Source organism: Mytilus galloprovincialis, chromosome 5 (assembly GCF_965363235.1).
Source record: "Mytilus galloprovincialis chromosome 5, xbMytGall1.hap1.1, whole genome shotgun sequence".
Taxonomy (NCBI): Eukaryota; Metazoa; Mollusca; class Bivalvia; order Mytilida; family Mytilidae; genus Mytilus; species Mytilus galloprovincialis.
Window position 1 is genome coordinate 57034371 of NC_134842.1, and position 19936 is coordinate 57054306.

The 19936-nt window shown below is 31.2% G+C and overlaps 1 protein-coding gene across 1 annotated transcript in view; it reads left to right on the forward strand.

The window, feature by feature from the left end:
* Positions 1–19936, forward strand: part of LOC143076104 (G protein-coupled receptor kinase 3-like) — a 117942-nt gene that overhangs the window by 90685 nt on the left and 7321 nt on the right. The window contains exons 10-16 of the mRNA XM_076251743.1: positions 6106–6321; positions 9200–9294; positions 10646–10753; positions 17551–17617; positions 18366–18466; positions 19078–19240; positions 19700–19871. Of these exons, the coding sequence (XP_076107858.1) occupies positions 6106–6321; positions 9200–9294; positions 10646–10753; positions 17551–17617; positions 18366–18466; positions 19078–19240; positions 19700–19871 (922 nt within the window). The remainder of the gene's footprint in view (positions 1–6105; positions 6322–9199; positions 9295–10645; positions 10754–17550; positions 17618–18365; positions 18467–19077; positions 19241–19699; positions 19872–19936) is intronic.

Below are 19936 nucleotides of genomic sequence, written 5' to 3' on the forward strand. Positions count from 1 at the left end.
TTCAAACATTTTTTTGAGAGGATTAATATTCAACAGCATAGTGAATTGCTCAAAGGCAAAAAAAAAAAACTTTTAAGTTCATTAGACCACATTCATTCTGTGTCAGAAACCTATGCTGTGTCAACTATTTAATTTTAGATTTAAAAAGTTTGAAGAAGAAATCTTTAAATGATTTGTAAAATCTTGACATTTGTTTTGTGTAAAAAAAACCCCATGTAATGTCAAAAATTTGATCACAATCCAAATTCAGAGCTGTATCACGCTTGAATGTTTTGTCCATACTTGCCCCAACTGTTCAGGGTTCACCCTCTGCGGTCGTATAAAGCTGCGCCCTGCGGAGCACCTGGTTGCATTATATATAAATCCATCAGTTTAATGACCTTTGTCTTGAAGCTTCGTCATCCGTTAATAGTTTTCCATTAAAATAGTTATTTATGGAAACCTTTTAGACTTTAGTGCCATAAAAAGGTTGAATTTATAGTATGTATTTCTATTTTTATTAAAAAGATTTATATATGTATAATTCCTGATAATGGTGATTACAAGAATTTCGCAATATACATTTTTTTTTTTTTTAAATGGCGTTTCTGGGATTAGTATTATTTATAATGATAATGTCTGATAGTATTGACTCATGATGGAGACTATCATATCATTTTTCAGAACAAATGGGAGTTTTGGCAAGCATGGGGAAATACATCAAATATTTCTTTGTTGATATTTGGAGTTTCCTCTGACATGCAATAATTGATTTAGTAAAACTAGTATCAGTTATATTGCAAATATTTCATGTCAAAAAAATGCTTTTGTTTGTTTTCTCATCGTCTTATTTACAAAAACACTTAGGTGATGTAGATTTTATGACTGTAGATGTAAATGAAATATTCCGGTAATTGATCATAATCGGTTATTTTCTATAAAATTATTATGGTGGCTATCAGGGAAAGATTTATTCTAGTGTGATAAATATAGATCAATATTTCTATTTACACAAAGGAAAAACTTATACATTTGCCCATTTAGATATAATCAGCATTTCTAAGATATGATTACTTCCTTTAGTCATTTCATGAATTCATTTATTGGAATGAAGTGAAAATGGATAATGGTAGGACAAAGATCCTATAGTAAATCTAAATTTACTTAAAGCAAAATGGTTTTGTAAATCTGGCATGTTTAGTCTGAACATTATTTTGGAAGTTTACAAGTCCAGATGCCTCATGTTACTAAGTTCCTTTCATTCATAATATGTTTATTGTCCATGCCCTTATTTTCATGGTTGAACAACTGCTAAACAATGGGACTAGTTTTTTTTGTCTTACTAATTTCTAAGTTATTATTGGTTAGGATAAATATATTTAGTACCAGATCTTGAACTCTATTCATGGATCAGAGCCCATTCAGAGGTTAAGGTTAAATGTTATGCTATGCTTACTGTCAGTCTGCAACCAATTGTAGCCCTCTGCTACACAATGTATATTTGGAAAAAGAAAGTTTCTAAATTGTCAAATGATGTTTTATTTGGTAAGGTTTTTTGTTTTTGTTTTTTGGGTTCATAAAATGATAGCAGTACTGTGCATTTCAAACACATTGCAAAAGTTTATTTATTTGTATAAACTAGGTAATGCAAGAATTTGTTGTTGGTTATCAAAATAGAAAATGTTAGATTGATACGCATTAGTAATTGATTCACAGATCATTACGTATAAATAATTGATCCACAAAAACAATCATGTCGTATTTGTATTCTACGATTTCATCAATTTTTCTTGTTTACACATCACAAACTTAATTCCCCTTAATTCGATTTGTATTGCCAATTGAATGTACAATGCATTATTTGTACATGCTGACCAAATATATCTTATCATGACTTATTTGATCTGAGTTCTGCTTTAATTGGTCGGTTTGTTGTCTCTTTGACATATTCCCCTTTTCAATTCTCAGTTTTATATATATATACACCAGTATTTTGTTAACTTCTAATTTTGCATAGGTTATGTTGAAATTAGCCTCCACTCTGGAAAATTTTAGATTTCAAATGGAACTGATAATTTCTAAGCAATCTTGATGCTGGAAAACTCTCTTTATAAATATGATTAAAAGCAAAGTTTGCTACAGCAAAATGAAACATAATAATAATTTGATTTAAAAAAAAAGATAACTTCACATTTTAACCTTATTTGAAAATTCCCATGACATAATATTTTCAATCAGTACATGTATCTATGGCACAGCAATTGATATTATTGTGTACTGGTACCAACTGTTTCTATCTTTGTTGTAACCAGTCTAAACTGAAACTTTTGTCAACATTATGCTTTAAATAATTAAACACTTCAGCGTAAGAGAATTAAATGAAAATGTTCTAAGCAATGATTAAAACAATTGATGCAGCAGTAATCAAATGTAAACAAAACAAAAAGCAGGATGTAATCCGGTGAGTAAGGATTTTCAGTATAAATAGAGATAAATTAAATCTGAAGCTATTTTCCCAATGGAGATAAAGAGTTGGACTAAATTTAGTAGTGTGACGTCAAAGTAACACATGTACCAGCATTATAAATCCTAAATTGAGCTTAACATATCATGTTTGAGATATAAAATGTTATAATTGTCATTTTTTTCAAGGACCTTTTCTGACCTTATGATCAATAAAGATATATAACAGTTGTTCAGAAGCTAATTAGTGGACAATATTGGCTATGTAAAGTAACAGCCTATCAATATTCATTGAATCATTTAGTTCGACTATTTTGGAGTTTTATGCAACTTTTAAGTTTGAATTGTATGCATCTTAAGTTTAAATTGGGTTGTAAACTGGATATCTGATTCTTTTTCCAGCTTCTTTCAATGACACCATTTGTATAGACTGGATTAAAAAGAAACAGACCATGTTTTTCTTTTTGTTTTTTTGCCATTTTTGTTGTCAGTTGTTTTTTGAATGCATTTACATGTCCCTTTTGTATCTTTTTTTCTTCTTCAGATGTTTGCTATTTCACACTTAATATTTCTTTTTCCTCCATAGTAATGAACTATAGATTTAGCTGTTTTTGTAAACTCTGGCATCTTATGTGTTGATAGCAGATCTAATGGCCTCTATAAAATTTCTAGACTACAAAACTTTTGTATCAACTGATTGTCTGTTGTCCATATATGAAATTACTTTCTTTATGCATCATTACATTTAATTCATATGAAGTTACATGTGATATATTTAACATTCTAAGATGTGTCACAATGCCTATCCAAGGAATTGTTGATTGGCTCAGCTGGGCATGGTGAAATTCATTAAGAAATTATAAGATTATAATATAATACTTTACTGTCAATGTATAAACAAATTCTTGGGACAAGGAATAGAAACAGAACGCATCAAAAAATGTATTACACTTTATAATAATTGAATGATTGAATGAAAACTTAAAAAGACCTCTACCCTCAGTTCTAATGAATGTTTTAAAAAGGAGTTAATTCTTTTACAATGCATTTAAATGAACTGTGGAATGTACCTTACACTTAAATTTGTTTTAAAATGTCTACCGCTAAAACTAAAGACACACAACAATTTCAAAAATACAGCATAATAGTCAAAGGTAAATATGCCATTCTAGTTGTGTAATATTTTATAAAACCAGAAAAATCTAAAGTTTTGGAGATCACTTGAATCAAGAAAATCATAAAAAATTGGTTCATTGAACATTTCCATTGCTTGCTTGGCCTTCATTCTCAGGAAATTAATCTCTAAACAAATTAGATTCTATTACCATAAATAGCAGCTTAGTCATTTTTTTTTTTTATGAAATAAAGTTTTATTAATATGTATACCTTTGAACAATATCTGGTAACTGGCAAATCTGACGAAATGATGAATTGTATTGTCACCAGTAAAATCCATCTTAACCATGATTGATTTTATCATGCCGCAGAGGAAAACATTCAATTGGCATAGTATCCATATTGGCAATTTAGAAAAAAAGTAGATTGAGGAAACCTTTCAAGAAAGAAAAGCACATCCCCTAGGACCTTTAAAAGAGAATCTTGCCTTTTATATTGCTCATCTTATAATTAGACTTTGTTGGTAGGATCAGATTAAACTGTGCTCTAGTCACCTAGAAAAAAAAAGAACAAATATATGTAGAAGAAATGTTTGTATTCAGTCTTTTCAATGATTTTTTTAACTGTGGATGATCACTCTTAAATTTAAAAAAAAAATGATGAACAAATAAAATAAACAAAACCAAAATGAAATATTAATATTTCTGTTACTTTATCTAACATAGGACTCAGATTTCTTTGAAATTTGAGTTATACTGTGGATATGGTTATGTGCTTTTGTATTCTACAGTGACTAGAGGTATAGAGGGAGGGTTGAGATCTCACTAAACATGTTTAACCCTGCCACATTTTTGCGGCTGTCCCCAATGAGGAGCCTCTGGCCTTTTTGAGTCTTGTAGGATTTTTAAATTTAAGTTTAGTTATGTTTTTGGAGTTTTACAAATTTTTGTTTAAGGGCCAGCTGAAGCCTGCTGGCATATGGTATTTGAACCCCCTGAAAAGTGAATCCAAAGTCATAATACTGTATGAGAGGGTGCACAATTTTCTCAATGTGTTGATAACCCATTGTTGGCCTTGGGCTGTTTTCTAATCTTTTGTTGGTTTGTTGTCTCTGACACATTCCCAATTTTATGTATTTCTGTTCTATTGTAGTAATACTGATGAACTCTGAACCTTAATTTAAAGATCATATCTCTTGCATCATCAGTTTTTCCGTAGTCCTGAAAGTGACCATTATATACAGGTTTGACTGTATGTTAAAATGGACAGTGAATTGACATGGGTCAAAAATCAAGTTGAATGTGATTTCTTTGCATACTTGGACAACAATATCCAAAAACATCTTTTAAGTAAAAAAAGCTGCTGTTATTTATACTGTAATTGACTGATTTTAGAACATAGTGGCCTTATCATGTGTTACCATAGCAACTAATTATTGTCAAGATCATATCCTGAGGAAATACTTACTTTGTGTTTTTTTGTCATTTTTATTAGACTTGATGTTTGAAAATTATCCCTGAAAGCAGCTTGTAAATTCATTTTAGTCAAGCATTAGAATGTAGACATGTTCCTGAAAATGGATGAAAATAAAAGTGAAATAACCTTATTTGGTATTTCTAGGATTTTATAAATTAAAATTGTTACATCATGGGAAATTTCATTAGATTGTCCTAATTATCTAGAAAATTGCTGAGGCAATGTCAATGTCATCTTGACAAGTTTTAAACACATAATTAAAGAAATTTTAAATGCAAAATACAGATTGTATGCACATTGTTTATTCTGAAGTTGAGTGAAATGAAAGGATTAATGAGAACAAGATTTATCTTCTATTAAAAAAAATTCAACCCACTTTTTATTTACTGGTATGACTTACAAATACATTTTATAAGATATTTGATATTTTGGTTTGAACTGGTCTCTAACTGTAGTTAATAGCAATAGTAGTATACCTCTGTTCAATAGTCATAACAATTAAACTGAAAAATATCTTGGTAACAATCAAAAACTGAGGGAAACACATCAACTATAAGAGGAAACCGAATGGAAGACCAGAAACATCACCATTGTGCAAGGGCTGTATAGCTAGTCAAGGTCATTAAAAACTTCAATATATATATATATTTATACTAAAAACACTGAACTGCTAAAAAAACGAACGCCAACATACATAGAAATGGACTATGTGATAACTTCTGCCATATTCCTGACTTGGTTCAGGACATTTTAAGAAAAATTGTGGGTTGAACCTAGTTTTATGGCTAGCAAAACCTCCCATTTATATGTCAATGTTAAAAATACTGCTAAAATGACAAAATTACGAAACAGGAATCAATACAAATTAATGTAGGAAATATTGAATTATTTCCCAAACTATCAGAAGACCTGATGATTGAGATTGTTCTCTGTGAAAGAAAGAAGCTCTTAATGAATAAGTTTGATAACTTAATTAATAATAAATAATATTTGTTTACTGTAAGTTAAATTTCACATGTTTTATGTACTTATACTAATTGATTTTTTTTCTTTTTTTCTTCTATTTCTCAGCAAGAAGGCAGCCCATTCATTGTGTGTATGACTTACGCTTTTCAAACTCCAGAAAAATTATGTTTCATCTTGGACTTAATGAATGGAGGGGATCTACACTATCATCTGTCTCAGCATGGAGTGTTCTCAGAGAGGGAAGTCAGGTTTTATGCAGCAGAAGTTATTCTGGGATTAGAACACATGCATAATAGATATGTTGTCTATAGAGATTTAAAGGTAATTTATAGCTGAAAAAAAATCATGAAGGGTTTATTTTCACTAGGGTCAGTGGACGAGTGAGTTTAATCCTGCACAAGGCAGGTATACACTTGACTACAATCTTAATTGACTTGGAATATCAGTTTCTCTCCATGCACTCAGGCTTCCTCCACCATTAAAACCTGACTGCCACGAAAAAGTACAGTACAATAGTGTCACGCTAAAAACCAAATAAATCAATCAATATTTTCACCAATTTTGCAAGTAGCGTAAAAATGCAAAAATTTACTGTTGCTTAATCTTGATTTTTAAGGGGAAGAAAAGAAAATCTTGAAACTGTTTGGCATTTGAAGTTGCAAAATATATACCAATGCAAAAATAAACCACTAAACAGTGTTTGACTTCTGGAAGATTTTTATATACCGTGTTATTTTGAATCGTGAACCAAATTTAATTTTAGTTAAAAATCAGCACATCTTGTCATTTTGAAACAATCCAGCTGATTTACTGGTGATTTTCCCAATGAGAGGTGTTATACCACTCATGAATTTCTATACTACATAAACTGAATATCCCTTAAAAGATGTTCAGTTATCATGTGCTTAAAATCTCCCAATAAGGGATACAGAAAACATACTTTTTTGTTTGTTTAAAGAAATGACAGTGTGCCAAAGCACATGCTTTAATAAGATCTTGATGGCTCACCCTGTAAGGGACGACATCAAAAGTTCAATGTCGGATAAAAAACTTAATTAACATAGTTTTTTCACTGACTCCCCCACCCCCCTCTTAACTTAATTTGGGAAAAATTGATTTACCAATAGGGATATATGTAAAAATCGATTTTAGATATACAAAACTTGCAGAATTTTAACCCCCCCACCGCCAAACTATTTGATTTAAGTTTTTTATCCTACATCGATCTTTTGATGTCGTCCCTAACATTGTCCATACAAAATTTGGTATTGCATTGTTCTGTAAGGAATTTGCAGCAATTGACCACAGTTGGCTAAAATGAATAACAAAATTTCATTGATAATTGAATTTCCAATAAAATGTAATTACTGTATTGAGTACCAGTTTTTATGGATTTCATGATAAATAATTTCAATACTTATGTTAATAATATGTTTCATAGGATTCCATTATTTTGATTGGCAATCATGTGGTCTTTTGATGGGTTGGTTTATTTCCCAATTCAATAAAAGGTGAAAAATACCAAAGGGATACATGTATTACTCAAACTCAAAGTCTGAAACAAACTTACCTTACCATGTCAAAAAAGGAAAAACGTCAAAAGACAAACATCAGTACACAAAGCCTAACATGAAAACCAAACCAACTAAAAGAGGGGTGTTTTTACCTATTCAGAGAAATTGTTTTCTTGACAATCTAATTACTAACTGTCCTTTTTCATTTTTTTATGCCCCACCTAGGGATAGAAAATGATAGTGTGAGTTGGGCATTTCATGATAAATAATTTCAATACTTATTGGAAATTCAATTATCAATGAAATTTTGTTATTCATTTTAGCCAACTGTGGTCAATTTCTGCAAATTCCTTACAGAACAATGGAAGAGTTTGTCATATTAGATCAATACATTCCCCATTTCCATTCTCAATTTTATGTGTGTTAAGATATCCTGGATAGCCAATAGTTTACCATTGTGTATGTGATTACTCAAGCTTAGCTCAATCCTTTCATATCAATAAATTCATTGCTATATCCCGTTTCTTAGGGTCATTCCTAAGTTTGGAAACTGAAACCTTCCATTCATTTAACATTGAATTATGAGTCATTACTACTAGATATGACGGAATTATAATAACATGTTGATTGATACTTTTATTTCATGTGGCTATATCTCTGAGAGAAATAAAAATTGCATGATTATAGTCAATTATATCTTGTTACTTTGAATAAATCTTTGGATTAAATGTAATTACCACACAGGTAAAATAGATAAGGTCATTTCCAGGTGAAAAACAGTTTTTCCAAGATTCCAAAGTAAGCTGGCTATCAACTCTTCAGCACTTGAACTAAGTCTGTTTTTTCTCCTAGCCAATTAGGACTATAAACTACTAAAAAGGTTTATCTTGGAATTTTTATACGTAGACTTTTTTCCAACCATGGGAATTTTTAGTACTACGTAATTAAAATTGATTAAATAAATGAATCAAAGAGAAAAGTAGCCTCTTTTTTCCAAAAATGGCATGATAAAAAGTAGAGATTCACCTACAAAAGGCATGTTTGACCAAAACATCTGGAACAATTGTGTATATAGATATAGGAAGATGTGGTATGAGTGCCAATGAGACAACTCTCCATCCAAGGTACGACCTTCAACACGAAGCCATGACTCACAACAAACAGCAGGCTATTAAGGGCCCCTAAAATTACTAGTGTAAAACTATTCAAATGGAGAAACCAGAAACACTTATGAACCACATCAACAGACTACAACCATTGAACATCAGATATGCATATTTCTATACTATTTGGAAGTGCAGTATCTGAATCTTTTCTCCTGGCAACAGAATTAAAAAGCTACAAATACATATGTTTAAGAAATTACTGGTAGAAATAGTTTGCCATTGTTGCAAACGTGTGAATCATTTGGAATATACCAGATAAAAACGTGAATTGAATGACATGTCCTCTTGACCAGTATGAAAATAAAAAGATGTGGTATGATTACCAATGAGACATTTGTAACTCTCCAAAAGAGAACAAATGACACGGAAGTTTACAACTATAGCTCACTGTTTGGCCTTCAACAGGACATTTATTGAAAAAGTCTAATGTCCTGATTTATGATCAAAACAAGTTCATTTTATGATTTTTATATTATTTGTCCTTAATGTGGATTAATTAGAATATACTTTATATTTCAGCCTGCTAATATATTACTTGATGAAAATGGTCATGTACGAATATCAGATTTAGGTCTGGCTTGTGATTTTTCCAAGAAAAAACCTCATGCAAGTGTGTAAGTAAAGTTTATTCCACTGTCAGTCATCTATGAAGTTGTAACTTGTACTTTTATTACTCATTTAAGTAGATGGTTTAGTATAAATATACAATTTTTATGCCCCACCTACGATAGTAGAGGGGCATTATGTTTTCTGGTATGTGGCTCCGTTCGTTCGTTCGTGAAGGTAGTTTTTGATGAAATTGAAGTCCAATCAACTTGAAACTTAGTACATATGTTCCCTATAGTATAATCTTTCTACTTTTAATGCCAAATAAGATTATTACCCAATCTCACAGTCCATGGAACATGGAAAAGGATAGTGCGAGTGGGGCATCCGTGTACTTTGGACACATCTTGTTATTTAAAGAATCTGCCACATTATTGTCCAAATTTGGTGGCTTATTATATTCCTAACTTCAAAAGAGAGAGGGGTATACATTTTCACCTCTATCTGGCCATATGTTCATCTGTCACATTTTTATGGAACTACGATTAAGTTTCTGGAAATATGTAAACACGCTTAACCATGTGACGTGATATCACACTCATCCCTTGTATACAATATGTGTTGTGGTATTGTGATAATATGCGTAGTTTGTCTAGCTCAGAATTAACACTTTTGAGAATGACATTTGATATATATAACAACATTGACTATTAATATATTTGTGACGACTATTTAAGTATTTGTGACGTTAGTTTGTTTACAAAATAAAGTATTCCTATTTCTATTCATGTTATATTAATGTTAGCTGAGAAACCTGTGAGCATTATTAATTTATGTATGATGGTTATATAAAATATCGTTACAGTGTTAATAATTCACGTTTCCACTTATTTTCTTCCTAGTTGTCAGTTCTGTTAAAATTTTTGTCTAGAGCTATTTTGAACATCAATTTTGTTCAAGTAAAAATATATATTTATTAAGAAATAATTCCTTCATGTCATGATTTATATAAAAAAGAAGATGTGATATGATTGCCAATGAGACAACCCTCGACAAGAGACCAAATGACACAGAAATTAACAATCATAGGTCACCCTACGCCCTTCAACAATTAGGAAAGCCCATACCTCGTTTATGCTTATTTTAACATGGGTAGGCATTATACTTGTCAATATTTTAGTTCAGTCACTGAGCGTCAGCATTTCATGAAATTGTTAATCACACAAGACAAACCAAAAAACTATAATCAGAATGTTATGCTTTTTCAATATGAAGGGTATTTAGAGGTAAGAGAAAATGTATTGTTTCTAAGTAAATAAATCGCTAAAGTGTGAGAAATGTTTTATTACATAAGAAGTTTCTACTGTTTATTTCTATGAATAGCTTTAGTAACCAATATAATGTTTGTTTACATTACAGAGGTACACATGGATACATGGCTCCAGAAGTTTTATCCAAAGGTACACCATACGATTCCAGTGCTGATTGGTTCTCCTTTGGCTGTATGCTGTATAAATTATTAAAAGGGTAGGTGAATCTTATAAATAGCAAATCCAGGGGATGTCTGGATGACCCAGGCCCCTCTTTTGGTATAAAACCACTAATTCATAGCCCCATTGCTTTCTATTTTAAATTCTGCAATTTCAAGCATTTATGGCTACTTTGTCTGAAGTTCAAATAAAGTGGCAGTTATTTCATGTCAAAACTGTACCTTATCCTGACTTGTGCTGAAAGAATCAGCATACCTTTAATTGCATATTAGAACATACTGGTTCCCCGAAGTTTGATAGTACAAAAACTTAAAGTAAAACTTTTAACAAGGGTTCTGCAGTGATCCCAAGTGCCCAAGCTTTCAATTGATACAAAAACTACCAAAATATTCCCACTATTGACAAAAAATACAGCTATGCGTAGGAACTATTTTGTTTAAAATATGTACTACTTTCTTGTATGTTCATTCCGACCGGGCCTGAATTAGTGGTTTTATACCTTTTGTGGGAAAAATTTGGTTGATTATATCACTGAAGCATGACTGTAGCAGAGCCCCTTATAAAAAGTTCTGGATTGGCCACTGTCATAATAGACAATGTTTCAAAGTGTTGACATTTTGTTTCAGTAGAATTATTAAAAATCATAATATTTCACAGTATTTGAAAATAATTCTTTTACTGTTAATGTTTAAATTCACTGCTAATAAAGGCAACAGTAGTATACCTCTGATCAAAAGACATAAATCCATTTAGCGAAAAACAATCTAGTTTACAAACTAAAACCAAGGAAACACAACTGTAAAAGGAAAACAATGGGACAACAGAAACACTGTACTGTAACAAAGACAAACGCCAACATGCATAGAAATGGCCTGTAGATAACAACTGCCATACTCCCTTAACAATACACTTTGAAGTTATTTATTATATATGAAGATCATCCATTTCATTTGGGCCATGTGGTCATTTATGGATCTCTTTGAAAAAGACCAACAAGTCCTTAAGGATGTATTCTTCTGACTTTTCAGTCTCGTTCAGTCTCGTTGAAATCTCGTTCTTGAATTATTTCCAAAACATGTGATAGAAGTGGAAAATATCAATGAATTTTAAAAATATTATAAGCAAACATAAATCTGTGAAAAAATTGTGTATTTACAATGAATGGTTTTTGCGTAATCCAGTTTTCAAATTTTACGACCAATCAAGTCAGTATTTTTAGCCAAAATTTTGAACAAATGGGTGAGGGATACAAAAAATGATTTTACAAGAATCATGTACATCCCATATCATTTTGGTCTTTTCAAATTTCTTAGATATGTCTTTTTTCATTCATTGATAACAAAAAAGTTGAAATAATATGCATTTTGTTCTTAAAACTGAGAAAAATCACAAAAATACAAAATTGACAGCATGGTAAATTTTACACAAAAAAGCGTCAAAATATGATAAAACTTTCTAATATTAACACCTACCTATAGTTTTTGTAAGTAAAATCTATTTAGATTGGTCCAATTCATCTTTATAGAAAGTATGAGAAAAAGTTTAATTGTGGAACTGTGATTTTTTTCATGAAAATAGCCCAAAAATAGGTAAAATTCGATGAAAAATGGGAAAATCATCAAAATTGGGCATTTTCAAAGAGCCATAGCAAAAAAAGAAGTGCACCACCATATGATTTTTTCTTCACCAATTATTTTGTTACAGTCTTATAAACCCAAAAATCAGGTTAAGAAAAAAAGTTTAATTCTAGAAATTTTTGGCTCCTCAGAAGTGTACATCCTTAAACTGCCATAGGGTCTCCTGTGTCATTGATTATTTGTCCAATACCTCTTCAAGAATGGGATATTTCAAAGCATTTTTTTTACTTTGAGGACATTTATTCCATTTTATTTAATTTAATTGAAGAGAAGGCAAATATTGAGATAATTTTTTTACTCTGCTTATTAGAGAGTTCTCTGATACTAATATTACTTACAAACTCAAAACATACGTACAAGTTGCATTTAGTGGTTCTTTACAGTCTCATACAAAAAATGGGCAACTCTGACCAACACTATACTTTTTTAAGCTTCCTAAAATTAGAATAAAAATTGATGTATGGTTAATACCTGGACTGCAACCTGTTGTGGAAACAAGATTAAAGTGCGCTGTTCACTGTTGAAAAAAACACTCAACAAAACATATATCTGTGTCAAAAAGGAATTCTAATGCATTTATTTTGTATCAATGGTTGTGATTTGATGACAGTTTGCGTAAAATTCTCTATCTCCTTGTCTGTTACTAAGGAAGCCGACATTTTGAATTGCTGAATGTATTGACATGTAATTTCTACAATAATAAGCCAAAACACTCACATCTTGCACCTAAAATTCTTCTTTTTATCAAATTTTATTACATTCTGAAGTGGCACAGAAACAAGAAATCGCCCCGTGTTTATTATTGACGCCGGAAGCATAACTATGACGTCACCTAGTGTAGGGACCAAAGAAGATAACATCTTTTCGCGAATTTTCTTTAATGAAGATTTTACACTGAAATAATGATTGAAATTTAATTATGAACTTGTTTTGCATTAGAATAGAGATAAATGTATTGTATTTGAAGCTTTGTGGACGTCCATTGGTAGTTTTACTGTCGCAAATTTAGTTTACCTGGCGACGTGTAGTGGAGACGGATAAACGTGTATTTGCGACAGTAAAACTACCAATGGATGTCCACAAAGCTTCAAATACAATACAGTTATCTCTTAATAATCTAGGTTACCTAATAGCCTTCTGTTTACTACTGGTTTGTTTATTATATTAAGCATATTATATTAAGCATATTTAGGAAATTCGGGTAATGGAATCAAAGCAGTATTAGGAATCATAAAGTTCAAATGTTCTACATAATTCTAGAAAATTTGCAGACTTGACTGCAAAATAAGGAAGTTAACAAATAAATAGTCCCAGTTGTAAAAACATTGACACACAACCATGATTTATGGAAAGATTTGGAATTTTATAGAACTTCATCAATATTGAGATTATGTTCTGTAAATTTAATAGCTAGATTCTCTTTTGACATCCAAACCTTGACTTCCGAGATGGTGAATTAATCGGCTTAAAATTATGTAACAAAAGCATTCAATTGTATTGGAACCATTGTTTTGATTGGGTTTTTATCTTTTTGATATTTTAATTGGATTTTCTGGCAATATGAGTTTAATAGAATACTTTATACACCATTAGTAAGCTTAATTTGATCAATTGTGAAGGATTTTGATATTATCATTCTAGATTATGTTTCCAAGTTTGCAATCAATACAAATTGTTATAAAAAATTTAAGTCTCTTTCCAGTTATCTATGAGGATTTTCTTATGGTTATTGGTGCATTACATTCTTTTCAAAAGCATCCTTTACCACATTTGAAATTAAAGTAAGAGAATATCTAGAGCATAACCACACTCTTATGTTATAAGCTAGTAGTCCTAAACATGTATGAAACATTTGCCACTGGACATTAAGCAATCAATTATAAGTGAGATATAAAGAGGAAGTTGTGGTATGATTGCCAATTAGACAACTTCTACAAGAGACCAAATAACATAGAAATTAACAACTATAGGTCACTGTACAGCCTTCAAAACTGAGCAAAGCCCACACTGAATAGTCGGCTATATATAAAATGAAATGCAGACTTTGTTCAAAATTAGATAATAATATGCAAAACAGACATCACAAGTTATCTTGCTAGGGTGCTTACATCTGGTTTTAAGTTGCTATGACAAATGGTTGGTATTTTTCATTGTGGTCAAGAATTTTGTTTCGTTTGGCATACTCTGATTTACTTATTTTCACTGAACTAGGATATATTTTTATTTAGAGGCCCAACTCATGGTGCATTCAGAACCCCATTGGTGGCCTTAGGCTGTTTTCTGCGCTTTGGTCGGGTTGTCTCTTTGACATACCGGTATTTTCCATTTCCATTCCCAATTTTATGTTTATATATATATTGTTGAAGGATCACAGTGCTTGTCGATTCTTTAACAATAAAAAGGAGTGGGTTGTTTATCCTAATCTTTCAATGTGATTTATATTTTTGATATTAAGGTTTTTGTTTGTGTCTACTTTAAAATTTAAGTAATATAAAACTAAAAAACAAATAGATTAGGAATTTTGATTTCACGAAAAATAATAGTTATGACATCATAGAAAGACACTTTAAGTTGTTTCTTAAAAAGGACATGTATAAACATTTTGATATTAACAGAAATTTCATACGAACAGCTTATATTTTACATGTGGGTAAAGTTTCCTACCCACACTAGGTTATGACTTTAAGATTAGCATTTAATCTATCTGTCACTTATTTTAACACAAAACACATGATTTTGAAATCAGGTATAATTTTCGACCAAAAAGGCCTTTAACACCTCTACTTTCCTTTATGCCATCACTTGGCGTCCGTCGTCTGTCGTCGTCTATCGTCGTAAACTATTTCAAGAATCTTCTCCTCTGAAACTACTAGGCCAAATACTTCCAAACTTTAACTGAATGTTCCTTAGGGTATCTAGTTAATAAATTGTATCCGAAGTTTTGATCTATCAACAAACATGGTCGCCATTGCTAAAAATAGAACATAGGGGTCAAATGCAGTTTTTGGCTTATAACTCAAAAACCGAAGCATTTAGAGCAATCTGACATGGGGTAAAATTGATTATCACGTCAAGATCTATCTGCCCTGAAATTTTCAGATGAATCGGACAACCCGTTGTTGGGTTGCTGCCCCTGAATTGGAAATTTTAAGGAAATTTTGCTGTTTTTGGTTATTATCATGAATATTATTATAGGTAGAGATAAACTGAAAACAGCAAAAATGTTCAGCAAAGTAAGACCTAAAAATAAGTCAACATGACTGAAATGGTCAGTTGACCCCTTTAGGAGTTATTGCCCTTTATAGTCAATTTTTAACCATTTTTCATAAAACTTAATTATCTTTTACAAAAATCTTCTCCTCTGAAACTACTGGGCCAAATTGAACTAAACTTGGCCACAACCATCATTGGGGTATCTAGTTTAAAAATTGTGTCCGGTGACCTGGCCAACCAACCAAAATGACCGCCATGGCTAAAAATAGAACATAGGGGTAAAATGCAGTTTTTGGCTTATAACTCAAAAACCAAAGCATTTAGAGCAATCTGACATGGGTTAAATTGTTTATCAGGTCAAGATCTATCTGCCCTGAAATTTTCAGATGAATTGGACAACCCGTTGTTGGGTTGCTGCCCCTGAATTGGAAATTTTAAGGAAATTTTGCTGTTTTTGGTTATTATCATGAATATTATTATAGGTAGAGATAAACTGAAAACAGCAAAAATGTTCAGCAAAGTAAGACCTAAAAATAAGTCAACATGACTGAAATGGTCAGTTGACCCCTTTAGGAGTTATTGCCCTTTATAGTCAATTTTTAACCATTTTTCATAAAACTTAATTATCTTTTACAAAAATCTTCTCCTCTGAAACTACTGGGCCAAATTGAACTAAACTTGGCCACAACCATCATTGGGGTATCTAGTTTAAAAATTGTGTCCGGTGACCTGGCCAACCAACCAAAATGACCGCCATGGCTAAAAATAGAACATAGGGGTAAAATGCAGTTTTTGGCTTATAACTCAAAAACCAAAGCATTTAGAGCAATCTGACATGGGTTAAATTGTTTATCAGGTCAAGATCTATCTGCCCTGAAATTTTCAGATGAATTGGACAACCTATTGTTGGGTTGCTTCCCCTGAATTGGTAATTTTAAGGAAATTTTGCTGTTTTGGTTATTATCTTGAATATTATTATAGATAAAGATAAACTGTAAACAGCAAAAATGATCAGCAAAGTAAGATCTACAAATAAGTTAATATGACCAAAATTGTCAATTGACACCTTAAGGGGTTATTGTCCTTTAATGACAATTTTTCACAATTTGTTCATCATATTTGCTAACTTTAAAAAATCTTCTCCTCTAAAACTACTCAACCAAACTTCATTTGAATGATCAGTAGGGTGTATAAAATAAAGTTTGTGTTTTATTTTCTATTTCATCAAAAAACATGGCCGAAGGCATTGTTTACCAGGTGAGCAATTCAGGCTCTTGAGAGCCTCTTGTTCATGTTTAACATTTCAAAGAATATCTTCTTAAATGGGAGATAACTCTTACAAACAGTTTATGTAAAGAGACTCCAAGTATACCAACATATACATATATTAATTAAAAACCTAGTTATCAATGCTTAACCTACACTTACACTTACTTAAACATGATGAAAGAATAATAGGTTTAACAAAAATTACTGATATAAATGGACAAAAATCATCACAAATATCATATTTGATCTTTCTTTTCAGGAATCCTTTTCATGATTTTTTATAATTACATATAAAAAGATATGAGGAACATTTTTTTTTTTTGTCTCTGTCATAGAAAAATTACTACCTAACTTTGACTTCTATTACTAATACTTTCAGATTGCAATAGGGCTCTTCACGGTTAGTTCGCACATATTGGATAGGGGGCAGATTTTTTAGAAAGAGGTAGAAATAGTATGAAAGTATGGGAAATCCTATGCATGTTTCCAAGCAACTGCTCTGTTTTAATGATGTTTTCCTGTATTTTCACACTATTTTTACCTCCATTATGAAAATCTGCCCCCTATCCAATATGGTCGAACTAACCGTGAAGAGCCCTATTTGGCTTATGTTGTTTCTGGATGTTTGCATATGTTGCTTTGAAATTATAAACCATTGTAAAAGTATAAACTTAGCCATGTATATCTTTTAAGCATCATGTGTTTTCTCTTATAGACATAGTCCATTTAGGCAACATCGGACCAAAGACAAACATGAAATAGACAGAATGACCATGACAATGGTAAGATTATTAATACTTAACTTATAAAAGAAAAACAAAAGATATGGAGTATCTATCCATGACACAAAATCAGTACTTGCACTTAAAAAAAACACACAAAATGCAAAGGAAAATGCTTTTATTGCTGATCTTCATCTCAAAGTCACTGTGACAAAAGCAAAGGAACAGTTCTTTTAGTGCTTTTCTTCATCTCAAAACCACAATGAGGCCTTAAATTCAAAGGAAAAAAACTCTCACCTCACTGCAAGTTTAAGGCTACTAGCACTGGCTTGAGGGGAATTCTTCGCAAAAATAATTTGAAAAGACTTTGTAAGAGTCATTTTGTTGAGCACCGCTGACAGAGAAGTTTTTGCCATGTAGACATTTTGACTACCATGTTCAGAGGGGCAAATGAGTTGTAGATTAGTTTGTAATACATGTTAGAAACATGACCAGGATAGTACCTCTCATCTTAAACAATGAATGAGATAGCAAGGGCTGCTCCTTTGTTTGTAGGTACTAACATTTGTGCACAACTATCCATCAACAAAAAACAAAAGCAAAAATATTGAAAAAAAAAAGACGGCAGCAAAAAGAAATTGCATGCATACTTTATTCTCATAAAAATAATTGTTACAGAGAGTAGGTAAATTTTTTTTTTCCTTAACTGGAACAAAATAGTTTTCTTTCATTACAATAAATTGAAGTTTTAAGTTCAGCATATTGTATATTATGAACTGAACTGAATTTTATTTTCTATTATTTGCAGAACGTTGAGTTACCAGATTCCATGTCTTCAGAAATGAAAACATTATTAGAAGCTTTATTATGTAGAAATGTGGAAGATCGAGTTGGCTGCATGGGCAGAGGGTATGTATAGCAATATGAAGAATTTTGATGAATTATAGAGGAAGAAGCAAGGGATTTGCTACATTTTAGAAAAAAGTTATAGGAATTACAGTTTTTCAGATGAAGTAATAAGTCGGAATTCAACAACTGAATTTTACTGTTAAATTGTTTGAAAAAATTGAACTTTCACACTCAACATTGGTTAAGAAAAAAGTATTTTCATGTTAACCATTCACCAGAAAATTTGTGGGATTAGAAGATAAGAGAAAAAAAAAGTTTTCCAAAAGACACTTTATTGTAAACTACAAATTTTGAATGATAAATTGGCTCATAATTAGTAGATGTAACAATTGATGCCAAATTCAACAAATGTCAAATATTTTCATTTCTCAACAAACTATTTTGGAAGACATGGACTTTAAAAATTATGTTGAGAACTTTAACTAAACGAGACCAAATGCAGGCTCTTATCAAATGTGATAATTAGTTTGAACAAGCTTTTTGCAATGAATTTTCATTTTTTAGAGAAAAAAAAACAAACCAAAAAGCAAACTTCTCATGTATACTTATCATTCAGCATGCATTAAGATACTAAAAAAAATTATCATGAATTTTTTCTCTCAATTTTTCAGAGCAATTGAAGTTAAAGAACATCCATTTTTCCGTGGCATAGATTGGACTCAGGTTTATTTACAAAAATATCAGCCCCCATTGATACCTCCCAGGGGAGAAGTTAATGCAGCCGATGCTTTTGATATTGGTTCATTTGACGAAGAAGATACCAAGGGCATAAAGGTAAACACATGTGTGATTAATGATATGATGTTAAAACCCCATATTCTAATTTTCTTAACTACGTTGGTTGATTCCATCTATAGTTAACGTTGCTGTCAATTAAAAAGTGTACCCAGGTTTTTGAAATACATCTTTCAACTATTTAAATTACATTCATTGATATGATTTTTTGTCATGTAATAGAAGTAGGTTTTAAGAATGTATCAAAGTCTTATATATTGGGCCATAAATTAAAATTTCCAATTCAGATCCTAAATTAATTGGTATTTATACACACAAGTACCACAAATTCAATATTATCCAAACTGCAGTCAACTCTTTGAATAAGTTTGTATAATGCATTTATACCGGACCTTAAACTATCATTTTACATATAATATGTATCCCTTGAAAGTAGTAAGGATTATGAGAAGCCCTTCTTTGTCAGTAAACAATTTAGTTATAATTTATATTTTCCAGTTAACTGAGGCAGATCAGGATTTGTACCGAAATTTTCCATTGTTGGTATCAGAACGATGGCAACAAGAAGTAGCTGAGACTGTATTTGATGCAATTAACGCTGATACCGATAAACTAGAATTAAAACGTAAACAAAAACCAGGGTCAGACTCTTCTTACTACCAGCAAGATGGTAAGATAGTTTCCTAGTAATCCATTAGATCTTGTTTATTTGTTGGTGTTAAATGTAATTTTCAA